The sequence below is a fragment of the Meleagris gallopavo genome, chromosome 10 (assembly GCF_000146605.3).
Source record: "Meleagris gallopavo isolate NT-WF06-2002-E0010 breed Aviagen turkey brand Nicholas breeding stock chromosome 10, Turkey_5.1, whole genome shotgun sequence".
NCBI classification, from domain to species: domain Eukaryota; kingdom Metazoa; phylum Chordata; class Aves; order Galliformes; family Phasianidae; genus Meleagris; species Meleagris gallopavo.
In genome coordinates, this window is record NC_015020.2 from 5,199,393 (window position 1) to 5,222,928 (window position 23,536).

The 23,536-nt window shown below is 38.0% G+C and overlaps 1 protein-coding gene across 2 annotated transcripts; it reads right to left on the minus strand.

Moving 5' to 3' along the window:
• On the minus strand, nucleotides 1-21,065 carry PALMD (palmdelphin). 2 transcript variants are annotated; one of them, XM_019618495.2, is made up of 7 exons: nucleotides 20,966-21,065; nucleotides 17,660-17,790; nucleotides 8,846-8,960; nucleotides 7,983-8,016; nucleotides 7,775-7,885; nucleotides 5,989-7,074; nucleotides 1-1,575 (listed from the first exon to the last, which is right to left on the minus strand). In XM_019618495.2, exons 2-7 carry the CDS (start codon nucleotides 17,719-17,721, stop codon nucleotides 1,532-1,534), a joined length of 1,452 nt encoding a protein of 483 aa, XP_019474040.1. In that variant the 5' UTR covers nucleotides 17,722-17,790; nucleotides 20,966-21,065; the 3' UTR covers nucleotides 1-1,531. The 2 variants fall into 2 exon arrangements, with proteins under 2 accessions (XP_019474040.1, XP_019474041.1); XM_019618496.2 differs by lacking the exon at nucleotides 17,660-17,790 and having other exon boundaries at nucleotides 20,966-21,047.
• Nucleotides 21,066-23,536: the final 2,471 nt, after the last annotated feature.

A 23,536-nucleotide genomic window follows, 5' to 3' on the forward strand; every position in this document is an offset into this window, starting at 1 on the left:
TGTAGAGAAAATGTAATTGTTTATTCATCTACTATTTCCATCTCCAGGTAACCATCTTTCACAGTTCCTAAAATCTGAGATTGTCTGCTCGCTGTCTACTTCAGACTGGGACCACCACCTACTTAGAGGCTATAAGTCAGCTGATTACTACTGTTGTGCCTCAGTATGAGGTAGCAGCTTCAGTTTCCTGCTTTGAAACAAGGAAGGCAAGCGAAGGAGATATTTCTGTTATTTGGTAGATATTTCTGTTATTTGGTAGATATTTCTGTTATTTGGTAGATATTTCTGTTATTTGGTAGATATTTCTGTTATTTGGTAGATATTTCTGTTATTTGGTAGATTAGGGACCTTTATCCACTTAGCAATTCAAACCAGCCTAAGACTTACCAAAAGTAATGCTATCAGACTGATTTGAATAGAAGGATGTAGAGTGATGAGGCACTTTTTTCCCAAGAACCTGGTATTAGAAAAATAACTAGCATGTGACTTTCCTATGTGTCATTATATCTTATGGCTGCTCTAAGTTCTGTAGTTTTCCTCCATTGTGGAAAGAATGACCATGTTGCATGGTGGGACCCATACCCAGCAGCAGCTGCCCCCAGAACAGACCTGTTGCAGCTGCAGGACAAGCCATTGACAAGTTGGTTTCTGATGGGAGATCTGCACTAATTTTAGCTTCCCTGGCTGATGAAACCTGTGGACTAAGCAGTAAGTTAGTGACTGACAAGCACTGCCTGTCTGGCAACCAGCTTTCTGGAAAAGTAACACTTAGCGTAGTGAGCTAGGGGGTGAAGCCATGCCTGGGAGGTCAGGCTGTTTATAGCGTTATGCATGGGGTCTGTGAGGTATGAGCAGGAAACATGCATGTGATGTGGGGAAGAGAACAGGATTTTAGGATTGCTCTACTGTCCTATATGAAGGAGAAGGATGGGTGGGCTGTGGTGCTCTAGAAACATGGCTAAATACTTAAATGTAGGCTTTGCTATTTTTATATTGTTTTATTCTTAAAAAGGAATGCTTCAAATTTTGGACAAGATACTAAGCTTGGAAATCAGCTTTTATATAGACACTTTTTCTGGCTTCTATCCCTCATACTTTTTTTTTTTTTAAACATTAGTTAAAAACTAAGGTTGGAACACATCATTTTCAATCAAACATCAGACCAGTATGCTTTAAAAGGAACAGCATCCTGTGAAATTCCCTGGAGGAGGGTTTTATCTGCTATGTGTGTAGCAACAATGTATTTCTGACTGTGGAGATAGGTTATGTTCCCGCTTGGATATACACTGCATTTATGATCTTGGGTAACTTTCTATTACCTTTAAAAATTCAAGATTTCATTTATGTCTACGTGGCACAGTTGGTCAAAACTAACAGTCTGTTAGAGTCCATCAGGTTATGCAAAGTGCAAAATAACCCAGATGTATAAAACAGGAGCAAAACACTAGGCACTAAGATCCAAAATGTATATTGAAGAAATTCCTTAGCTTTGCACTGCTTTGAGTATTTCTATTTCCATGTCATACAGCTGTTAAATCACCTTTTTCCCCAGCTTTGCCATTCTCATCCTCAGAGCTGAAAAAAAGAAAACAAAGCCACTGTTATTTTAAGTCAAACTTTCTATTTCTGGTACTAAATCACTGTATTTAGAATAATGAAGAATACACATACCTCCAATGGTGAATCCAGCAGAATAAGCATTGTTTTAGTGTTACAGAAAGAAATTAGTAGAAGGCATTAGTTCTGGATACTTTATGGCAGTGAGCACATATTTAAGAAAAAAATATCCCATTATTGCTACTTGAAAATTAGCACAGCTCTCCTGTTTTGTTTGCTACCTTCACTAACACATTGCAGACAGATGGTATTGTCCTTTACAAGATGCTGGCAGATTAAAAGGATGCATGAATAATTAAACAAACCCTTTGTTTAAACTAAACTCCTCAGCAGGAGCTGTAACTGCTTGGAAACCTTTTTCTTTTATGTTGATATTCACAGAACTTTCCTCTTCCTGGCACAGTGAGTCAGGGTGGCAGATAGTCATATTCCTGAATTAAATCTGACAGAGTAATTTATCCGTATAAACATCAGTATGGCTATAGTCTGTAGCTGGATATAAGGTAGGTTAGTTCGAAAGCGACAGTGCAGGGCAGATGATGAAATGTTAAGGTTATTTTTAGAACAGCAATATAATGCTTTTGTTTGATACGCAAGAGCCTCCCCCACAAAGTTGTTGATCTGAGAATGCAGTGGCAATAATCTTCAGCCCTCTGACCTGGTAGTTTGAAGAGTCCCCCAAAATAGCACCTCTTCCCTACATTCTGTGTACTGGGACACAAGGAGGTCAAAGCAGCTGTTTACTTGATTTATGTAGGTCAACAAATGTCCAGCTCAAATTTTGTTTTTATCACTGAAGCTTCTGTGACTTGCAACAACAAACACCTGTGTGTAAGCTTATGTCATGGGGCCGGAGAGGTTAAGCTTGGCTCTTACAGAACTGAGTACTGTCTGCAGACCAAAGAATTCAAGAGAGTTTGAATCTTGATTGTTGGTTTGAGAGAAAAATTTGACTGATATGTCATTTAAAAATGTGCCCCTGGACTATTGATTGTCTTGCCTTCTTCTAGAGCACTACAAAAGAAAGTGGTGTACAGACTCTTTCTTTATTAAAAAGTTTTCTTGCATAGTTCTTAGCACAAATGGAGCAGTTGCACAGTTTTTCAAGGCTGCATAACTTCCAGTGATAAAGCTAGCTTATGTAACCAGATACCTGCCAAAAGCCTTGCACTTTCACTTCACATGAGACAATGTTGTATACTGTCTGAGAGCTTTCCTGCCTATTCAGCTTCAGTTTTTTTTCTTCCAGTTAACCCATTATGCTAGCTTTTGTTCCATCACAAAGGCTTTTATTTTCCCTAGTGAATATTTAATCTTCAAAATATTTGCATTACTTAAATACAAAGAAAATACATTCTAATAAAACGAAATGCTAACAAGATAATTATAGCACGTCCATCCTTCTCTCTTTGGTATTTCTGAAAGTGTGTACCAAGCTTATAGGGAAATGAAAATTGCTACCATATGAAAGAGTGTCCTACTTGTCTGCCACCTTGGGGCCATGCTGAAAACTCCTTATTTGATCCCATAATTTCTCTGTCTAGACCGGTACATGGAACATGTTCTCTACTTCCTAGTTGTCCTTTGCCCTCACTAGCTCTAGCTTTTCAGTAACTTCCTCTGAAGGTTCATTTCTTTTCCAAAGCAGGATTGCCAGATAAGGGAATCTTCCCTATCCTGTCCTTTCTTGCTTTCCATTCCTTCTGAGAGCCTTCAGTGTCTATTCAATATTAAAATGCTACAATTGCTTCCCAAAGCTTTCCTTTCAGATTTTTGGAGAGGATTACTTTTGTTCAATGGCTTGCTGTTTTAGGAATGAAGGATGAGGGGCCAAAAATCATCTTATTTACCTCCTCTTCACTGGTGGTGTTCAGGGTGAACCTGGTAGGCTGAAGCATCAGTGAGTGGTTTGAAAACAGTTTATTTCTCTTAAGAAACAATGCTTTGTCATACATTGTTCTAAAAGTAAGAGGCTTTCCTGGTTTTGTTTCATTTTTAGAAGTAGCAATAGGATTATGGGACTGCTTAGGAAAAATTGAGTCATTTCCTGGCTTTTTCCACAGATCAAAATGCCCTGATGAGAAGTGATGATAAATAGGTGGGAGGGGCAAAGGGGAATATGACTTAGTTCCATAGGCCAGTGGGCACTTCAAGGCACTCAGCTGGAGGCAGTGCTGAATACTGGGGTGTTTTTTTGCTTTGATGTCATTGCCTTAATTACTATTAATTCGAACCAGGATTTTTCATAAATTGTTGTATTCTCTTTGGCGTAGTACTTGTAAATAAGTGGGTAAGAACAACAGGAATTGATAGAAGTTTCCAAATATTTTTGCTAGGTTTACCTCTTCCTCTAAAGTCAGCACTAGTTTTCCACAAATTTCCAAAAAAGACTGTTCAGAGACTGAGTGGAAGGGAAAAATGAAGCTTCAAAAGTTTTTTTTCTGGGAGATAAAAATAGGCAAAGAATCTTACAGGCAGTGGTGCTCAGCTAACTTCTCATTTTGTCTGAATGGTACTTGTAGCAGAAATGCTAAGTCACAAGTGATTGAGCATCTGGTGGAAGGTAGGGCCATCCCAGGGAAGCTCAGGTGCATGCAATGACCCTGAGTGACCAGGATCCACCCCTTCCAGACCTCATGTAAGGGCTGGTAATGGAGGTAAGGTTATTTCACTGGAGATCCCTGCCTACCTGAGGCTTTCTGAAAGCTTTTTTTCTTTGTTTCTGTGCCCAGGGCTGTTGCATTTGAGCAAGTCCTCCCTTGCTGCAGCCTAGGACTTTGTTGCTCTGCTGGCATTGTTGTGCTTTCCATTGCATTGCAGTACTGGTTTGTGGTTACTTCTTGGAAACCTCTTTCCCAGGGTGTGTTCCACAGAGGAGGCTGTAGGATGAATTGTTTTGCTAGCAACCAGCTTCTGGATGGTGGGCGTTGATTCTCTATTCTGTCTATAGATACGCAATGGGGGGTAATTAAGAGATGGACTCCCAAGAATAATGGGCAGAAGCAGTTGGTGGAAAGGCGTATCTTGCCTGTGGCTGGCCACTGTTGCTTTCAGCTGCTGGTACAGGACTGCTGGCAACAGCTTTTGCTTCTAGGGGACTTGGGGAAGTGCACAGATAGCAGAATTGGTACTTGAGGGAAGCAAAGGTCCTTCTGAGTGATAGAAAAATGCAGTGTCCTGATTGATTAGAAGTGCTGGGCAGCACTACTGGAGTATTTAAAGCTGTATTGTGCATGACATTGTTGATGCTCCTAATTTGAGAGCACTGATTAACAGCTTTTTCCCTATCAATGCAGACAGTTGCACAAATACTTGAAATTCCTTTGATATCCAATGCCCACCTGATTTTTGGCTTTGCTTTTATTGTAAATGAGCACTAGTTTGCTACTACTAGGCAGGCTTCTAGGCAGGGCCTTGTACTTTTGCTTCTAAATTGAAAAATTACTGAGAATATACACATGAAGAGAACAGAGGAAGAGAATATAGAATCAGAACCTCTGGGATCCCTGTATTTCAACTACAGCATTTTTTTTTTTTTTAGTGTGAAATATATCTTTCTGCAATCTTCTGATCTGTAAATACTCTTAAATGCAGTTTAATTATATGCTTTAAAATGCAGCATAAACATGCTATTGTTCTTTCAATCTTTCTTGCTATTATTCTTTCAGCCTTTTATTATAAAACTTAGTAGTAAGAAACAGACATCTTAATGTGAATAGATAATAAAAGTGTGTTAAGAAATAATACTGTTGACTAACCAAATGTAGGGAGGTAAACTTTCATCATTTCTCAGAACCTATAAAGATTAAGTTAAAGTCAACAAAGAAAGTTAAAACTTGCATAGGTATTGTTAAGGCAAGGCTGGAAATGTTGATTTCAGAAAAAATGCAAAGTATGGCTTGTTATTAAACAGTCTTTCTGATTTAACATGCAATTTAGATTGTGGGAAATACACAGAATGCAGATAGGCACAAAAAATTTGCAGTAAAAACAGTGTTAAGAAGCAGTGCTGTTAGTTATCTAGTAGAAATGAAAACTATCCTTCTAACTGAGGTAGTATTAATGAATCCTTTAATTGTAACTTTAAGTAGGACCACTTCTAATCTCTGAAAATCACAAATTCTTTTCTGATATTGGTGGTAGTTATCACTCCTCAAAATTTGATATGATAACTAGTGCATTGCTGAAGATGAAACTGAGCAGTACTAAAATGCAGATTAGAATTTGTTAACAAAAGAGCAAAGAAATGATTAACAATTGTGTATTGGTCCGTTACATGAAGTACTGAAGTGAAGTGTCTGTTAACAGATAGAACAGTGTCACTTTGCTACATAAGTGAACAGCAGCGGCATGCTTTTCTTTTTCTGTTACCTGTTAGTGAAGGATCTTCAGTACCATCTCCAGACACTTGGCTCTGAAGATGAACACGGTCTGTAGGTGAGCTTAAGCGTTCCTCTTGTTCTTGTAGGGAGATGGAATTTTTGTGGGGTGCATTGTTCATGTTTGTGCCTAGGCTGCTCACGGCGTTTGTCTGTGTGACTTCGGTTGTTTTCCTGCTTGGTGGCTGGTAAACCTGACTGTAATGGCCAACAGGATGATATGATGGTTTTTCAGATTTGCTGTCATCATCGTCATCATCAATGATAACCAATTCTGCACGGATAACCCCATCGTATCTTGTCAACTTCTGGTCTGCTTCTGTGTCATCTTCATCAATGCGCTGATAACCCATGAAAATCATTGTAACTGGTTCTGAATCATCCACATAACATGGCACAGCTTGGACCATGCGGTAATGAACATCTTCCTCATCTTGAGGTGCAGGGGGTGCTTCATTAGGATGACAGGAACTTAAAAGCCTTGTTCCATCATGTCTTTCTGTTGTATTCTGATAAGTTTTTAATTCCTCATGAGTAGCACTTTTCTCATTATCTAGCATCTTGTTCTCAGGATTAACACGTACTTTCTTCTCTGGATCCAAAAGTATTGGAGAGGGAGACTTTGGTGTTATCTTTTGAAGATTAAGCCCATTCTCTTTAGGTTGCTGTATAAAGGATTCTGTCACAGGGGAAAATTCTGTCTGACTGCTGAGTCCATTTATCTCTCTTTTGTGTGGGTCTTCCATTTTCAGTCCAGGGATTAATTTGTCTTTCTGAGGAGTAACTGGCCTGCAAAACTTGTTTGCGAACACAGGCTCATGATACTCTGTGGGAGACTGGGAATTTTTTTCATTTGCCTGCCTTAAAAGGTCTTCCACTTCAACAGGAGCAAGTTCATCCATCCTATTTTGCGTTGTGCTGCCATTTGAGGACACTGCGTATACTGACTTCCTACCATCATCGTAGACTTTAATTCCTGTCTCTTTAAACTCATTTGAGGGAAGAGGTATCGTTGACAACACTGTGCTTTCACCTGTCTTCATGTCTTTTTCAACTTTCATTTCCATTGCAAACAATGCTGTTGAAAGAAACAAGTACTTAATCTGATAATGAAGCAGCTGGGAGATGTTACAGTAGAGTTCTGACTGATGGAGAATAAATGTCAGACTGAATTGGAAAACATATAAAAGTGTAACATCTGTAACCAATATACTAGGTTCTCATTCTGAATCCCCCTCTTCTATCCTGTCAAAACTTGAACTGGAGAAAATATTTCTTGTTGGATCTACTTCTTGAGGAAAAATAAGTTGCTTAGATGGCAGTATTTGTGATGTGATTGACTGAGAAAGCCAGATTTAACCTTGGCTTCTAGTGGTGTAGTTGGCAATAGCAATTGAAAAACCTTGACATGCGACATTAGTTTTGGGCACTCAAAGGGGTTATGAAGTGTTCTAATTGATAAGAAATAATAACTTGATACTGGCTACCCCATGGGTTATAAATCGTGAAAGGGGAAACTAAAAGTTATGATAGGTAGAGGAATGAGTTACCAGAGGGAAGTGTCAGTGTTGAAAACATTTGGTCTCAGTTTCAAAGGTGCAAGCTGTGCACCAGCATCCCACCTCTCAGTTTTGATAACATCACTGATAACATAATATGGCTTCATTGAGAAGAGCATTGCCCTGTATTGATACTTTAAAACTTATTCTTTCCTTAAGGTCATTACAATCAAGGTTTAGGAAGCTTTTGCAAACGCTGCAGTTAGTGCTGAGCAGTACCTTTTCTCTTTTCTTCGTCATCGGTGGTAGCATGCCCTGCCCTTCTCAGTGCAGAGGGTCTGAAATGCTTGGGAAGGTCGGGTATGTTGGCATATATGTAGTCTGCTGCCACTGAATAAAGAAGATCCACAATGAGATCCACTATTAATTCATTTTTTACTGGTTTCTATAAGAATCTTTTTTTGAGTTGTTTTTTGAGTAAACGTACCTCCTTCAAATCCTGCTTTTTCGGTCTTCACAGACTAGGGAAGAGAACCATTGATGATAAATATGGATTAGTCAACTTCAAAACTGTGAGGTAAAGAAAAACACTGCCTAGTTATACACGACTTCATGATGAGAGGTACCTAAGGATGGAATCTGCTCAGCTGGAGCATGGCATGTGGGAAAGAATTTTTTTGTCATCTTTCCCAATATGATCTCAAGTCACACAAAGTAAGATAGGGCATTAGAAAGTTAACCAGTGAGACAGCCACACACTGTGGCCTGAGCTGCTTGTCTTCAGTGATTCTCAAAGGCTACAAGTTGATGTTCCAGTTATGTAACTCTCATCTTATTTTTAAAGTGCATGTGTGTATTGTTAAGAAGAACTGGAGAAATGAAGCTGAGTTTCATCAGTACTTGTTTTTTTGAGATTTTGAAATATCAAAATGACCTTTAGACGAAAGTGAATGATAATGTTAGGTAGTGTTTCACTCTCCCCTCTCTGAGGGGAAAGCACGATGAGGTTTAACCGGTCACATTGCCTGAAGGAGTGTAAGTTGATCTCTGCATCACTATGACTATCTTTTGCTGTGGTGTGATGTGGCTGATTGGTGGCAGTGCTATTTTCTTGTTATGTGCTATGAATGAGTAATATGAATTGCTTTCTGACCTCCACCCCTTGTCCCAAAGTGCAAATGGAAACATGGGCACTTGAACAGTATAATTTCTTAGCCCTTCTTTGTGTTTGAACTACTGCTGCTTCAGAAAAAATTTCATGACCACTCGTGATCTAGCTAGTTCTTGTTTCCTTAATTATGATGATGAATGTCTAGTGCATTCTATGTCTTGAGTAAATTCGGTACTTACCTTGATTATGTCTTCTGTTGTTTTCTCAACTGATTTAAGTTTCATTAAAATAGCTTCTTCCTTAGCTGAGATTTTAATTTCCTCTTTTTCAAGGGCCTCTATTTCCTTCTCCAGTCTGCAATTGCAATTCAATTTGATTTAATACCAGGTAGAGAGCAATATCGCAGATTCAGTTAATGTTGAATGCAGACATTAGGAAGGCTAGCTGTAAATCTCACTCTGATATGGAATCAGCTTAGAATTTCACATGCCTTAGAAAAAACAGAGATGGTATTCTCTCTCTCTCTCAAAAAAAAAAAAAAAGTGTTACAGATTCCTTCTGAGCCCAGAGCTCAGAACCCCTTCTGAGCTCCTTCTGAGCTGCTTCTGAAAGCAGCAGCCGAAATTATGTATTTTTCATTTGGGAATAAGTAAGGAATATATACACCCTCACAGGATTTCCTCATTTTAAGCAAATTTTCTCTCTCCATTGTCTCAAGGAATTTGATTCTCTCCCACGTAATTATGATATAGGAAACAAATCTAGTTACTGACACTAGGGTTATGACTTTGTTTCTTCATTCTGCATGTGTGCTTGCATCAAAAAATAGAAATTGTTTAATTGTAAATGTAGACAAGAGCTAAAGAGTTATAGTAGATCACCTCTAGTGATGTTTTAGTATACAAATTAAACTGAATTCAGGAGGATCATGCAAAGGAATGTTGTAGGCAATATAGAAGCTGCAATTCCACCAGAACCACCTTTATCCATTGAAATAACGTGGCATCCATATTTCTGAGAGAGAAAATGGGTATTATGCTGATATAGCAAGGCTTTGTTTGATTAAAAAAAAACAACCATCTGCAAGTACTCTTAGTAGAACTAAATTAGGTAAAACAGCACTTAACTAACTTTCTAGTATGAAAACTCAGTAACCCAGAGTGGTAAAGGGCTTTCTCTGAAGATAGGTTCAAAGTCAGCAAGGTAAGTCTCTACGGTTTTGCATATGTGAATGTCATTTCTGGGATTTCAGAAAATGAATGTAACAGTGCCTGATGAAAAGCTTAAGCTTGATTCTGGAGATGAAGAAATGCAAGATAATACTGACATGCAGCTGGAGGGAGGGAGATTGAGAGAGTTATTGCAGCATTTCTCACAGCAACACAGGCTTTTGTCTAGTCTAAAAAGCTTAAAATCACTTAGCTTTAAGAGTTTCACTTCAGGTTTATGAGCTAAAACATTTGCAACCACGCAGGTGCTTTCTAACTGTTGATCAACTTTTTGTGTATGTGATTCTCTGGCAAAGTGCTCGAATTATGTCTCTGGAAAGCATTCATTTTCAGCAAAATAGTAGTAATGTAAGCTGCAATGGATTAATTTATCAAGGACAAGCAGCCTGGAAGGTTCATGTCTGCAGTGTCTGCTCAAGTAATATCCACACAAGCATTACAAATGCATTTGCATGAGAAATCGGGTATTTCATATAGGCATTGACATATCGCATCAGGTGTTCATAACCACTTTCTAAATGTGCATTTATGTGACATTTTCTGCATTAAGAAACAACTTTTAATGGTTCATTTGTTTTCTGACTGCAGCTAAGTCTTGTCAGTGTGACTGTGTTTTACAAAGACTACAAGCCTATAACTTAATATCAAATACACTAACTCCAAGTTCTCTAGAACAGCATGATGTTCAGGACTTGGTTCATCAGTCACATTTAGTACTACAAATCAGAAGTATCTTGTCAGTCAACACATGGCTCAGGAGTTATTTTCTTTAAAAACTCTCATTATGTAAAAGATTAAACCTCAGCAGACAATTTCTTTTGGGCCACTGACCTGTATATTATTTAACAGGGGCTACAGCTCCTTTCTTTCTCTCCTCATTTTGTTATATGCTTACGCTATGCTATACTGTTTCTTGTACACTAAGTAAAATTTTTAAGGTATCTCTTACTAACTAACATTTTCATTTTCTTAGCACTGAGATGCTTGATGAAACACTTCTAGTCAGGAAGGTCTGGGACAAAATATCTTGTCTCTGTAAATTTGAGAAGGAGAAATCTATGCCTATTCAAGCACACCTCTAAGGTAAAATATCTTGGTCAAGTTCTTTTCTCTGATGTGACTAAGGCAATTACATTAGGTAGGTGTCCCTTAACCTGTTTTTTCATTTTTGTAGTTAAGACGTTCATTCTGCAGAGGCATATGTTTGTTGAGATTTAGATAGAAGCTTGTGTTGTAGCCTGGTAATCATGGAAGTTGCTTCTCCATCCAGAATCAAATGCCTAATTCAGCTCTGAGCTGGAACTTGAACTAGATCTCCTGTTGTATAGCTTCAGTATCCTCATTCATCACTATCTTTTTTTGGAAATTTTTTTTTTAACTTAAGTAGAAAAAAAACAAAAGCAAATTTCAGAATGTTCTGTATTTGACTGAAACAATTCCCTCATTGTTTTTGAATCTGTCAGAAGTGGGTGAGTGTAGGCTTAAGGCAACTGGAAATGACATCACAGATGCTACGATTAATCATAAGATGATCGTATCTGAAGTTAAAAATATATGATAGACTGTATCCCAAAATGCTAGAAAAAGAAAGCATTATGTTTTGACTTCTTTGATTCTTACCGAAGTCAACATCAGTAAAAGAAATCTGTCCTCTTTTTATAGCAGTAAGCAGACACAATAGTTACATGCAAGCCAGCAGAGAAATATTATTTAACTTCTCTAAGATTATTTGAGGTGTTCAAATAACATTGTGATTCTTGCCTTTTTAAACTCAAAATTATGAAGCTGTGCCAATAGATTTTTTTTAGCTGCCAGTGAGAATATCTTTTTTTTGAAACACAAAAATGGTATTTCAGACCTTAAAACTGTGATGTGAACAATAGCATATTCAAGATGAAATTATGAAAAAAACAAAACAAAACAAAACAAAATACCCTTGCAACACTATGGAAGAAACTAAGGCAATGAATGTACTATGTTTCTGCACTTATAAAGTAGTATCTAATATTTTGAAATGTATTTTTACAAGATACTTGATTGCAATATTATAATGCCAAAATGGTTTATTAAAAGTTCAGAAGCATAATGAACTGAAGGATCATTAACTTTTGCTGTAGTCTGGACTCTAACTGCTGCCAGACACAGGTGGAAGAAAAATCCTGGAAAGATATACTGAGGGAAGAGAATAAAGACTGATTCACCGCTCAGTGGGGCTAAGGAAGAATAATACCTCTCTCTCCATATGGAGAATTGCAATGACAACTTGTCTCTTTTATACATGCTACCAGTATTAAGATGTAAATAACTTTTTGGTTCATTTTCAGAGGATATTGTTTGCATGCATGCTAATTCAAAGAAATCAAAGTCCTTTTGACTTCGTACAGCGGAAAAGTTAGACTTAAATCTCTTTCCAGCATTTATGTCTTTAGAAACTTCCTAAAAACATCGATTCAGAGTATTTTTTTTTTGTAGTTAATCACAGTTTGTGTTTTGAAAGGTTCTAGCAGCTGCACTGGTTATTATTTAAATTAAATCTTTTGAAGGAGCTGCTGCATCTTGCAGATGAATGAAGTATGATGTAGTTACTGTATGAAATCAATCTTTTGGATGTTTCTCCTTTTTGATGAAGGTAAGTTATTTTAGAGGGGAAAGTAAAGTAATACAGAGCTGGGTTAAGCAAGGAGCTTTAGAAGTTGAGTTTCTAAATTGGAGGTTCCTCTGCCAAATCAGTAGCTGAATTAAGAAATACTACAGAGTTTACTTGACCACTGCAGGCTACCAGCTTATCTGTTGCAGTTGACACCACTGCCACCCTAGAAGAAAAAAGGGTGTACGGATGAAATGCAGATAGCAGGATACCAGACCAAGGAGAAAACGCAGGTTAGCAAGTCCTTACATGTTTTGAGGTGAGTCAAGTGCTTATAACAGCTCTGGAGTCTACCTACCACTAGCCTGCCTTCAGGTATCACGTTCAAACTAGTTGAGTAGTCCTTAGTTACAAGATGCTGTTTGTACATTTCTAAGCATGCTGTTTAGTGACTAATTCTGTCAAGAATGAATGCTCTTTGCTGAAAATCAAGTGATAAAATGGGATTGATTCTTCATTCACTGTGTTCCCTGACACAAGCCATGCACACATGGCAGACTGTAAGCTCTATCATATAAAGATGGTGAGAGGAAGAGATGGTATGAGTGCTGTTTCTGTCTGCAACCAGAGTGCTGGGCTACTCCTCTGTAAGGTGACACAGGCCACCCGTCTATACTCTGTTTTATTGTCAATACAAAGAATGGAACCTTCCCTTTTATCTTGAAATGCCCAAATCCTAACTGATTAGTACATAAATGCTAACATTATTTGACATTCAAGCAAAGATTATTTCAAAACAGGGGCCTGTTTAGGAAGGTGACAGAAGTGCCTCAATTGGGAATAACATGCCTGCAACTGCAAGCAATTCTCTCAGAAGAGAGAAACAGGCTGTTATATGGGTAGTGGGAAAAAATCTTCAAAGTCTTTTTTTTTTTTTACATTGAAATTGGAAAACAGAATAATTTTCAGAGTGGTCAGGATCTACCTGAAGCAACAGTGAAACTTAATAATCAAAGGTGTGGTAGAAAGAATTCCATTGAGCTTCTCAATATATCTTGTTTTTACTGCTTGACAAGTACATACATGAACAGTATAGCAATTTCTGACTTTGTTCAGAGATGTGACTTCATTTAATGTGTGTGAAGTCAGGCAGGCTTCTGCTAGCTTGAGTGCTATCTATGGTACAACAAAAGTATTGTGCAAGTGTGGTGCAGTTATGTTTTGTGATTTTTACTGGACTCTGTTCACTTGACTTGGACTTGATATTATTAGCTTTTTGTGTCTCTGACTGGTTTGAAACTGAGTTGGGTATGTCTGAACAACAAGGCATGGTACCTGGAAAGACAGCGTAGATGCTTCTGTAGAGGCCGATGCCAGACAACTATTGAACACTGGTAAAAGTATAATTCATAGGTGTATATATTTCATAGGAATAAACCTGCTTAACCTCCTAGCTCTGAGAGAAGTTTTCATGTGACTCAAGGTATGTTCTCTCTTCATTCTTCATATTTAAAATCAAATATTCTTGCTGAACTTCTTTGTATAGCATGAGGATAAAAGCCGTCAAAGTCTCTAAGGCATACAGATTACTTAGTAATGGGAATAAATATAACAATATTGAAAATGTTTAAAGGCCTTGCTAGGAAAAGAAACATCTAAACTGTTCTTATAACTTCAGCAACAGTCGTATAAACTTCTTTTCCACTGCTGATTGTTTAAGTACTGTTTCCCCATTGTTAACTCCATGGTCAGGAATTAGTGCATTTCTGCACTGATTCTCATTTCCAGGATGCAGATTTTTCTTGTGCTCTGTCTTGGCTGTTGTTTTGTGCACTTTTTTCTGGTGACAATTAACACTAATTATTTTCTGTTTGCTGTACTGCAAAACACATTCATGACAGAAGGAAGTGCTTGCTACGTAGCACTTTGTTGTACCTGGGAGGTTTCTTATTGTAAAAGTGAAGAATGTCATTTTCTGTTATGTTTTCGGTTATTTTTTTCCATTTTATGTTCATCAGTTGTCTGATGCATTTCACTCCAAATAAATCTGAGCTATTTCTAGAGGTAGGAGTCATTTCAAGGAGGAAGCAGAGTGGGCGAGCTTGCCAGGAGAAGCTTGTAGGGAAGACAAGTTAGTTGGTGATACTGATATTAACAGCAGCGGTTGTGGAAATATTTAGTTAACCATGGAGAAACAATCAATCTAAAAATAATATGAAACATTCAGAAGTTTCATTAAGTTTTCGTAGAAAAATAAACAAACAGTGTTTATAGTAGGAAGAGAAAGGCCAGCATATGCAATCAAACATTTAACATTTAATGTACAGTTATGCAAGTCAGTTATTTCATTTTCATCATTATTTACATTGCTGGTTTATGGTTGGAATCTCAGCCATCTAGATACAAAAACATTGTTTATGTTTTCATTTGCCCAAAGTAGCTGTGGATGTTCCATCTTCAGAGATGCCCAAGGCTGGGTTGGATGGGGCCGGGGGCAGCTTGATGTGGTGGGTGGGTGGTGTGGGACCAGCCCACAGCAGGGGATGAGAACTAAACGGGCTTTAAGGTTTGTTCTGACCCAAGTTGTGTGATTATGCAGGAAAAGATGCTTTATGCATTTCTCTTAAGTGCAGGATTATAAATAAGAGGCAGTTAAACAAGTAACAAAACAAAACTGGCATCCCTGCATTTGACCTACAAGGAAAAGGTGGTTTTTTTTTTCCAGACAATGTCAATCAAGTCTCTGGCAAAAATTCAAGTAGGGATGTATCAGACACATTCCTATAGTTAGGCTAGTACAGGGTTAGGCATATATCAGGTTCACGAGCTCAGGAACTTCACCTTATACTTGTTTGGTGTAACTTGTGTGGTTATGTGATGCAGTACTAAGCAGGCAGCCTTCCCATTCACAGTGAGTCTGCAGCCAGCCCTTGAAATCTCACATTTGTGTGTGCATATGTACATACATATGTAAAATATACATGTCATTTAAGCAAGCAGTCAAGTACAAATGAATGGCTTGGCACTCTTATTTTTCTTTCCTTAAAGCATAAGTGCATTTAGACTCTTTTCAATGCCTTTGGCCACCTTCTAAAGTATTTAGAAGCTTCTAATTCAGGTAAACTTCAGAAATGTATTATCCTTCTCAACTCCAATCTGGAATTAAAACGGAGAAACTAAAATTTGCCTGATGTTAATGTACCTCTACAAATTAAAGGAGATTTTCAGTTTTGAAGTTCTAGTTTGATTACTGTTTTCTATTTGTAACTGTGATAAATTCTACTCGGGCTATAAAAAGCTTATATGGTTGCATTCAGAAAAGTAAGGCTTAATATGGGTGCAGATTAAAACTAGAAACAGTGCAAATAGAAATTAACAGTACCAAACTAAAGACAAAACAACAATTACAAGCATCAAAAGACTCTTCAACTATAGCTGGAAACTCAGGATTCTGAGAGATGTTGCAATGGCATTATATATGACTATATATGATCTTCAGCACTTTTTGCTGAATTCTCTTGATTAGTATCATAGGATGGTTTTCAAGTCTCAAACCAGCATTCCAAGTCTTCCCAGAAATAGGATGGGAGGACTTGCTGCCAATGTTACTAGGAGGCAGCTCAATTACAATGATTTGGGTCATTGTAATGAGCCCCTAAAGTATGTTATCAGGTAACAGATTAGACTTAAATGCTGGAGATTAGTACCTTTCCTGATGAAATAAATACTTCAGTGCTCATAAGGAGATGCATGTAGCAGAAGTCTACACCATTGAAAAGGAAAACTTTTGAACATTTACAGACCTCCACTGTAGCAGCATTGCTTATTTTCTTAGGTATCATCAAATTAATTGGCAGCAGAGTGGATTATATTTTATTCTGCTGATATCCTTCCCACAGCAATCCACACACCAAATCTGGTTCATGACTTCAAAAAAACAAACCCTCCTCACCAAAATTATTAGTGCACAAAGGAGAGTTTGGCTAAATATCCAGCTCTTACTCAAAGTCATAGGATTTTTTTAAAATCTAGCCTATCCTCCTTAGTACTCAGAGAAGCGCTGAACTGCCAGTGGGCTGGTGCAGAGCAGCTGCCGGCTCTGTGCAACTTCCCTGGCACTCTGAAGCCAGCCTTTCCCCACACAGCTCCTTTTCCTGGTGATCGCACTGTCATGGGGACTCATCTCGCATCTTAATAATCACCACCTATGGGGATGTTTTCTAGAGCACACTGTCTGTTTTCTACTGCTGCAACAAAAATTCTGCAGAGGCACCTGAAAAGCTCTGTTGATAAATGTTTTCTAGCAAGAAGTCTGCTTAATTATAGGACAAACCAGAACCAGAATTATAATTTGCATTAGAGAGAGGGAGGTGACAACTTTGCCAAAATGTGTAGGAGGACAGTGGGGGGAGAGTATGGAGGAAGGCGCCACTGAACTGAAAGAATAAGAAATAAGGGTAATGATTCTTTTCTGAATCTAAAACAATAGAAATGTTTCCACTTGGCAGTGGTTGCTAATGGAAAGTACCTGTCGGTGTGCCTGGATCTGGTTTGTGTATTGAGCCTTACCGTTTTTGGGAAAACTACCTTTGTCTAAAAGCATCCACAATTACATCCATAGTAAATAAAGGAAGGAGATGTGGGACTGCCTGTGTGGTTCAAATTCAGCCCTGTGTGGGAGGGCAGCATGATGGAATGAGATTTATAGTGGCATTATTATCAAGGTAATAAGACCACCTTCACTGCAACAGACTTCTGGGGTTAAAGTGAGAACACAACTGTATGGAAGATATGCAAGAAGAAGACAAGTGATAGACAAGCTAGGCAGCTTGTACTGTTCAGAAGTGCTGAGTTCTGGAAGAAGTCAGATACAAAAAGCTGTGCAGGATCTACTGAAACAGAACTTCTTACGTGAATTACTGTTATTTTGAAATTTTGATTTAATAATGTCTATCTCAAAGTGAAACCACACTTGTGGCCGGCTTACCATCAAGTACAGCATGACGAAAGGAATACTCTTCAAAATATTGTGCAGTTTAAGAAAATTCACAACACAGAAATCTATGTAGTGTGGACTTAATTTTAGTTGACCGGAAAATTGATCAGATTGCTTTATGCTGCTCATCAAACCACTTCTATTTAGCCCTTACTGACACTGTAATCTTTTGCAAGGAAGAGAGAGATTTTTAAGGAAGGACCATTTTAACTCAGATAGAGGGGCAGCGGTACTGCCCTACCTGGAAATGTCATCTTCCAGCTCACGAGTTTGCTGTTGGTCCTCTTGATTTTGCTTTTGCATTTCTTCCTGCTCTTTTGGAGTGAGAGAACTGAAGCCATCCAAGAGCCATTTTTCTCGTAAGGCCTTTTTCTGATGAGGAAAAATAGAGTTGTACTTTAAAAACTGGGCTAGTCAGAAATTTATTTTATTTGTCTTGCTGTCATAGATGTGTTTTTGTGCTGTATCTAGCATAAGGCAAGTGGTGATGGGGCAAGTGCCACTGAAAAAAAAAAAACCAACTAAAAACACCATGTTTCAACTTTGACTTAAATTCAGTAAGAACACTGTCAAATTTCATTTTTTCATCCAGTGAAAAAGCAGAGGGTATCAGTTGCTACCTGTAGCAGATTAATATTTCTGAAGGTAAGAGCACCACTTAGTAAAGCAGTAAAGCAGATGTTTGGGTCAAAACAGAAGGCTTCAGTCAGAAGTCACCTGGTTCCTTGGCTGATGGGTGCTACACAAATGATGAGAGAGGTGGGAAAAGATGAAAAGCTTCTGTAAATGAGATTGTATGGGATGGGGAGAAGAGATCTACAGGGAGTTAGTGATGCAATGGTATCTCCTGAGGTTTACAGAGAACTTGGGTAATTAAGTATTTTATCTGGTGAAGATGGGACTGAAAATGTGAAGCCTGTGATGTTGATATCTGGTTAACGTACCATCAGACCTTCTATGTGTTTAGAATCCCTACTCTTGGGTCAATCCAGAGGTCGCATATCTATGTTCTGATCTGTTTAGCACCTGTGGAGATTTTTGTATAGTAGTAGCTTGTGTCTTGCATGTGTATGTATACAGTCTAGCTAAGTAATCTGTCTTCAGATTCTGAAAAATCTGGCTGTACGCACTGATTCTTATGGCTATTCCACAACATCAACAGTTGCATGTGAAAGTAATTTGATAGTTCAGTTACTTTTGGGGAGAGAAATATTAATGGAGATAAATTTCAAATTGGTAGGCTAGAGGTTGTAAGCCAAGCTTTCTTTCTCTTTTCCCTTCCTTCAGTTAACTTGAGAATATAAATCCAGGTCTGCCTTGGGGAAGAAGAGCCAGAGCTCTTCAGTGAAACTTCTTCAATAAGAGGGAAAATGCGTGCACATAAGGCTTTTAATTAACTCTGATTTCTCTTTGCAATTTAGATTACTTGAGCTGTCTGATACCATGTTTTTGTTTTTTCCTGTTTATCCCTCTATGTAGCTTTGTTAATTGTAGGATAAGACTGAAGACTAAATTGGATTTTGACTATTGCAGCTTTGAGGAAGAGCGTTGCCCAGCACTAGTGAGAAGTCTGTGTTACTCTCATAGCTGCTTGGAGGGGTAGCTGGGGTCCCTACCTGCCTCCTGCACACTGAATTATTTAGAACATTTCTTCCTTGTCTTTTTGCTGTGAGGTTTCATGTGAGGTTATCACTGAGGGCCAACTGGTGATGGAGGATGCATATGGAACCTTGCTGAGTTAAATGCATATTTTCTACTGGCTTTGTGCATGACACAACTGTTCTGATAGAAACTGCAGATATAATAGTCTTGTTGGGAACCGTGGCACTCCTTGGTAGTATTATTTTGCAGCAATTAGGAGCAATATTTACAGACATGCTAGCCCTGCAAGACAGTATTGTCTCACAATGCTGGATCCTAGAATATCTGCAGGAAGCAGAGGCTGCTCAAGAATTCAGTCTTGAGCCTTGACTCTGGGTTTCCTTGGCAGCCTTTTCCAACTTCATGGCAATGGTATTTTAGGCTCAGATGAAAGTTGCAAATATTTTAATAGGGTGGTTTTACCTGATCTGGTAGGTGCTTGTAATTTGGTGTTAGTATAATTCTTATTGATCACAAAAAATACCGCTCTCCCAAGTCAGAGGGAGCACAGCTATCTTCTCTGAGTCAAAGTATAGATTTTAGTGATAAGAAGTACTCCTGGAAATGTGAGGTTTTAATTCTGCTTGGAACTGGAAGTTTTGTTCTGCTGACTCAAAAATAAATCTGATTCCTTGTGAAAACTGCAGCAAGGCTGGTACTGTAGTCCTCAGAAACTCAGAAACTGATAACATCCATTGAAATCAAATCCACTGAAATCAAATCAATAAAATGTGTATTTCAGGTTAGACCCAAGAAAACAAATTCCCTAAATGCAGATGTAACACACTGGTGTTATTTTTGCATTTTCCTAGAATAGTTTGCTGCTGCTCACAACTACATATCATGTAATCCCGCAAATTTTCTTAGCTGCTTCTGGAAGAGTGACAAATTACATAGCAGAAACACTCTTTGAACAACATAGAACTTTTAGGTGTTTGTCAGAGAGGGTTGCTCTGTGGAAGCACTGGCACAGTGGTGCTGTCAGGTTTTTATTTTTCTGCTGACAGCATTTCCTTCTGCTGTAAAGCATCTTCAGTGCAGTACTAGGTTGTGCGTGTTTTACCATGTTATAGCTCTAATATGAAAGCACATTTCATGCAGGTCTTGTAACTTTCAAGGAAAAAGATGCTTATACACTCTGATCTGACAAGACCATGGAAATGTCCAGAATTCTGGAAAGTGATCCTTCTCTTCTGTGGTTTGTTGTCACAGCTCATGTGACTAATGTGTGCAAATTCTATGAATGATGTCCTTTCTCATTGGCTTGCCTGTCCCAGTAAACTAACATAGCATAACTTGGCTTGACAGAAAAGAGAGGGTAGATGAAACCTGGGAGCAGGTGTCTGTTTTGAAGGGGATCATGTTTTTAAATATGCTCAATGAGATGTGCCACACCCTAAATACTGCATTCTATGTCTTTCTTGAAAAACTTTATCTCCTCCTACATAATAGTGTATTTAAAATATCATATCTTGCCTATTTCTAGAAACAAAAATAGGATTTTTTTCCTTCTCCCTCTGCCTGAAAATAAAATAGTGCAATTATACCTCCTGATTATGCCATTTTCCATACTAAGTGAGGTTGCTGTAGTAGGATTAGGGAGTGAAAATATCCAGTCTGAGATGTGAGGCTTAATTTTCAGCTGTGAATTTTCTGGTTTGGATCTCATTTTATACCACAAAAGTGACTGAGTAACATTAGCTTTTAAGTATGATTTTTATTTATTTATTTATCACCAAAACTTGATGCTTATTAGAATCAAATGGAGTCCTGCCAAGATTTCAGAAAGCCCTGAAAATTTGATAGTAAAAGCATGACTTAAATGCATGGAGATTTGCATTCCAAAACTCTTATTCAAGTTGAACAACTTAAAACTGTCTTTAATTATATAAACCCAGCAACTTACCTTTAAATGCTGGTGTTTCAGTTTCTCTTCTTCTATTTTTCGACGTTTCTGTGCAATTTCTTCTTGCAGTTTTCTTTTGTCCTACAGTTTAAGAGAACAGAATGGTTTACTTGTTGCTAAAAACAGTATGGCTTGTTTGTTAGGATGATGAGAATGAAGACTAATGCATCCCTCTTAAGAGACAGTTTATCCAAGAGCTGATGTTTTGGAGATATATAATCTGTTCTTTGACCTTCATGCCTTTCCTTAGGAAATATTCCTGATCTCAGTGTATAATTGGACTTTAAATAACTGATCATTAGTTGAGTGAAGCATGACAAGAACTTGTATTTACAGACTGATACAATATTTAAAGAAAGTAAAGTCTTGGATAAGGTTTCATAGGATAGTTTCTCTGGATAGGCAGAGAATGAACTCTTGATTTATGGTATTAAAAACATTCCAAGTTAATTTAAATGTTCAATAAATACTAGTGGAGATTTGTGCTAAGAGTCTGCAGCTTGAAATGCAAAGTAGTACATAAAAATACTGCACTGAAAGAAATTATTTTGAAGGCATCTGCATGATAAGTGAGTGTAAAATTAGAAATCTGTTCAGTAAAGGGTTCTTTCGTCTGTTCTTCTTGTTAGAGTGATATACTACTTTTCCATTCTGTATTTTTTCTCCTTAATTTTTCTACTTTTGTCCTTCGGTGTTCTAGCTGTATTTTAATCTGTATTTTTCCTAGTACCTATTACACAATTATCCATACAAAATAGATTGAAATATGTTGTCTTTTGTATAGTTAGTCAAAGAAAGCTGAAGATCCAATGCCAGAAGCTAAATTCAAAAGATGTAGAGCATGCAAACCCTGTGTTGCTAGAATAAATTTTAGAACGTTACATGACACTTCCTACAGTGCACTCTGTGAAACATAGTCTACAAATGACATCCTGCTGTACAAAGTTTTGACTGTTCATACGGTGCAGTAGATGTTTGCCCCTGTGTACCTAAGGGATCCATGCTTCCTCTGAACTCCACACTGTGTTCCTGAATGGAAGTTCACTCATGCTCTTGGGTTAATGTGGCCATGATTTACTTATTTGGAAAAGGCTGCTTCATTGCTTTCCTTCTGTTGCTCATCAATGTAATTTAAAGCTTGATCTTTTGTCCTAATTTTCACTCCTACTGAAACATGTAGGACTTCTTCACTTTTGATTGTAAAGAATCATGTTTCAAAGTGGGCCTTTCTGAAAGAAACGGAAACGCCTACGGACAGGTGTCTTTCTGGCTATCTTGTGTGCCAAGTCTGCAAGTTTGTGGCACCCTTCCATGGCTATGCCTACGTTGGTGTGCTTGGTCCTATGGCAGATGACATATGCTATTAAAGCCAATAGAGCAGCTCACGTTCTAGCAAACATGTTTTGCTTTCATGTCGTTTTCAAGAAATGGTGCTTGGTTACAGAGAGGTCTTACCTGGAGGTATGGACGTGCGTGTCTAGTGGCGTAAGACAGCAGAAATATTGTAATTAAAATCTTTAAGTGTTTCTACTGTTATTCATTTTTCCTATAAAAGGAGTATTTGAAAGAGGATTGCGCCAAGGGTTCTTCTTTGTTTTTCCTCAACTTGTTTGTTTGTTGCAAGCAAACACTATGGTTTTATTTTAAGATATGACAGTCTCTCCACGATGAGAGCACATGGGAAGCTACATAGAGAAAGTGTTTCTTTCCAGAGCATGAGAGGTATCAAAATTTGGAAACAATGGGTTTTTGCTTATTGCTGTGCTACACACAGAAGATATCAAAGAATTTGAAACACCCTAGTGGCTGTGAGAGTCATATGCTGTAAACAAGTCAGACACTTAACAGCAGAAACCAATCAGCTTTTAGTGAAATTGTTGTCTACTGCTAGGTATACCCAAGTGCCCCTTGGTATCCTCTTTTAGATCTTACACAATGAACATTTTGAAGGTAGCTCTTCAGATTTTAAGATAGGTTGTTTGGGATAAATCTTCCTAAAGCCATGGAATAACTTGCACTCAAAGCGTATTATTTTCTTACACAACTCAAACTGTTGATTCTCAAAGCTGATGATAACTTCTTTAAGCTCTTTCATTTCTGCAGTATGCTGAAGCAAATACCCTGAGTTCTTTCAATTAAATGTTCCAAATTGATGGACATCTACCAAATTAGAGAGCAAATAGTTTATGCAGCAGGTGTAATAAATGAAGTTGTGGCCAGAATCCAAGCATGAATTCCTGTAAGACACTGGAAGCTGCCATAGGCTTCTAATTTTATATATATATGTATAAAATCCAGTATTCCTCTGGTAGCAAAGTTGCAGCCAAAGGATGCTAACCTTGTTATGTGCACAAAGATCCTTGGCAGAGTGCTGCCCCTTTTGTTCTGACAGATACCAGGAAGTATTAAAATACTGCAAGGCCTTGATTTCTCCTCTGCAGCTCTAAAACATTTCTTATCTTTTAAGCCCATACACTAGAGACAAAGTCCAGGTTAAGAGTTGGGTTTAAACACCATTAGAGTAAACAAACAAAATTCTCTAACCAAACACCTCCCTCCCCCCCCCTCCCC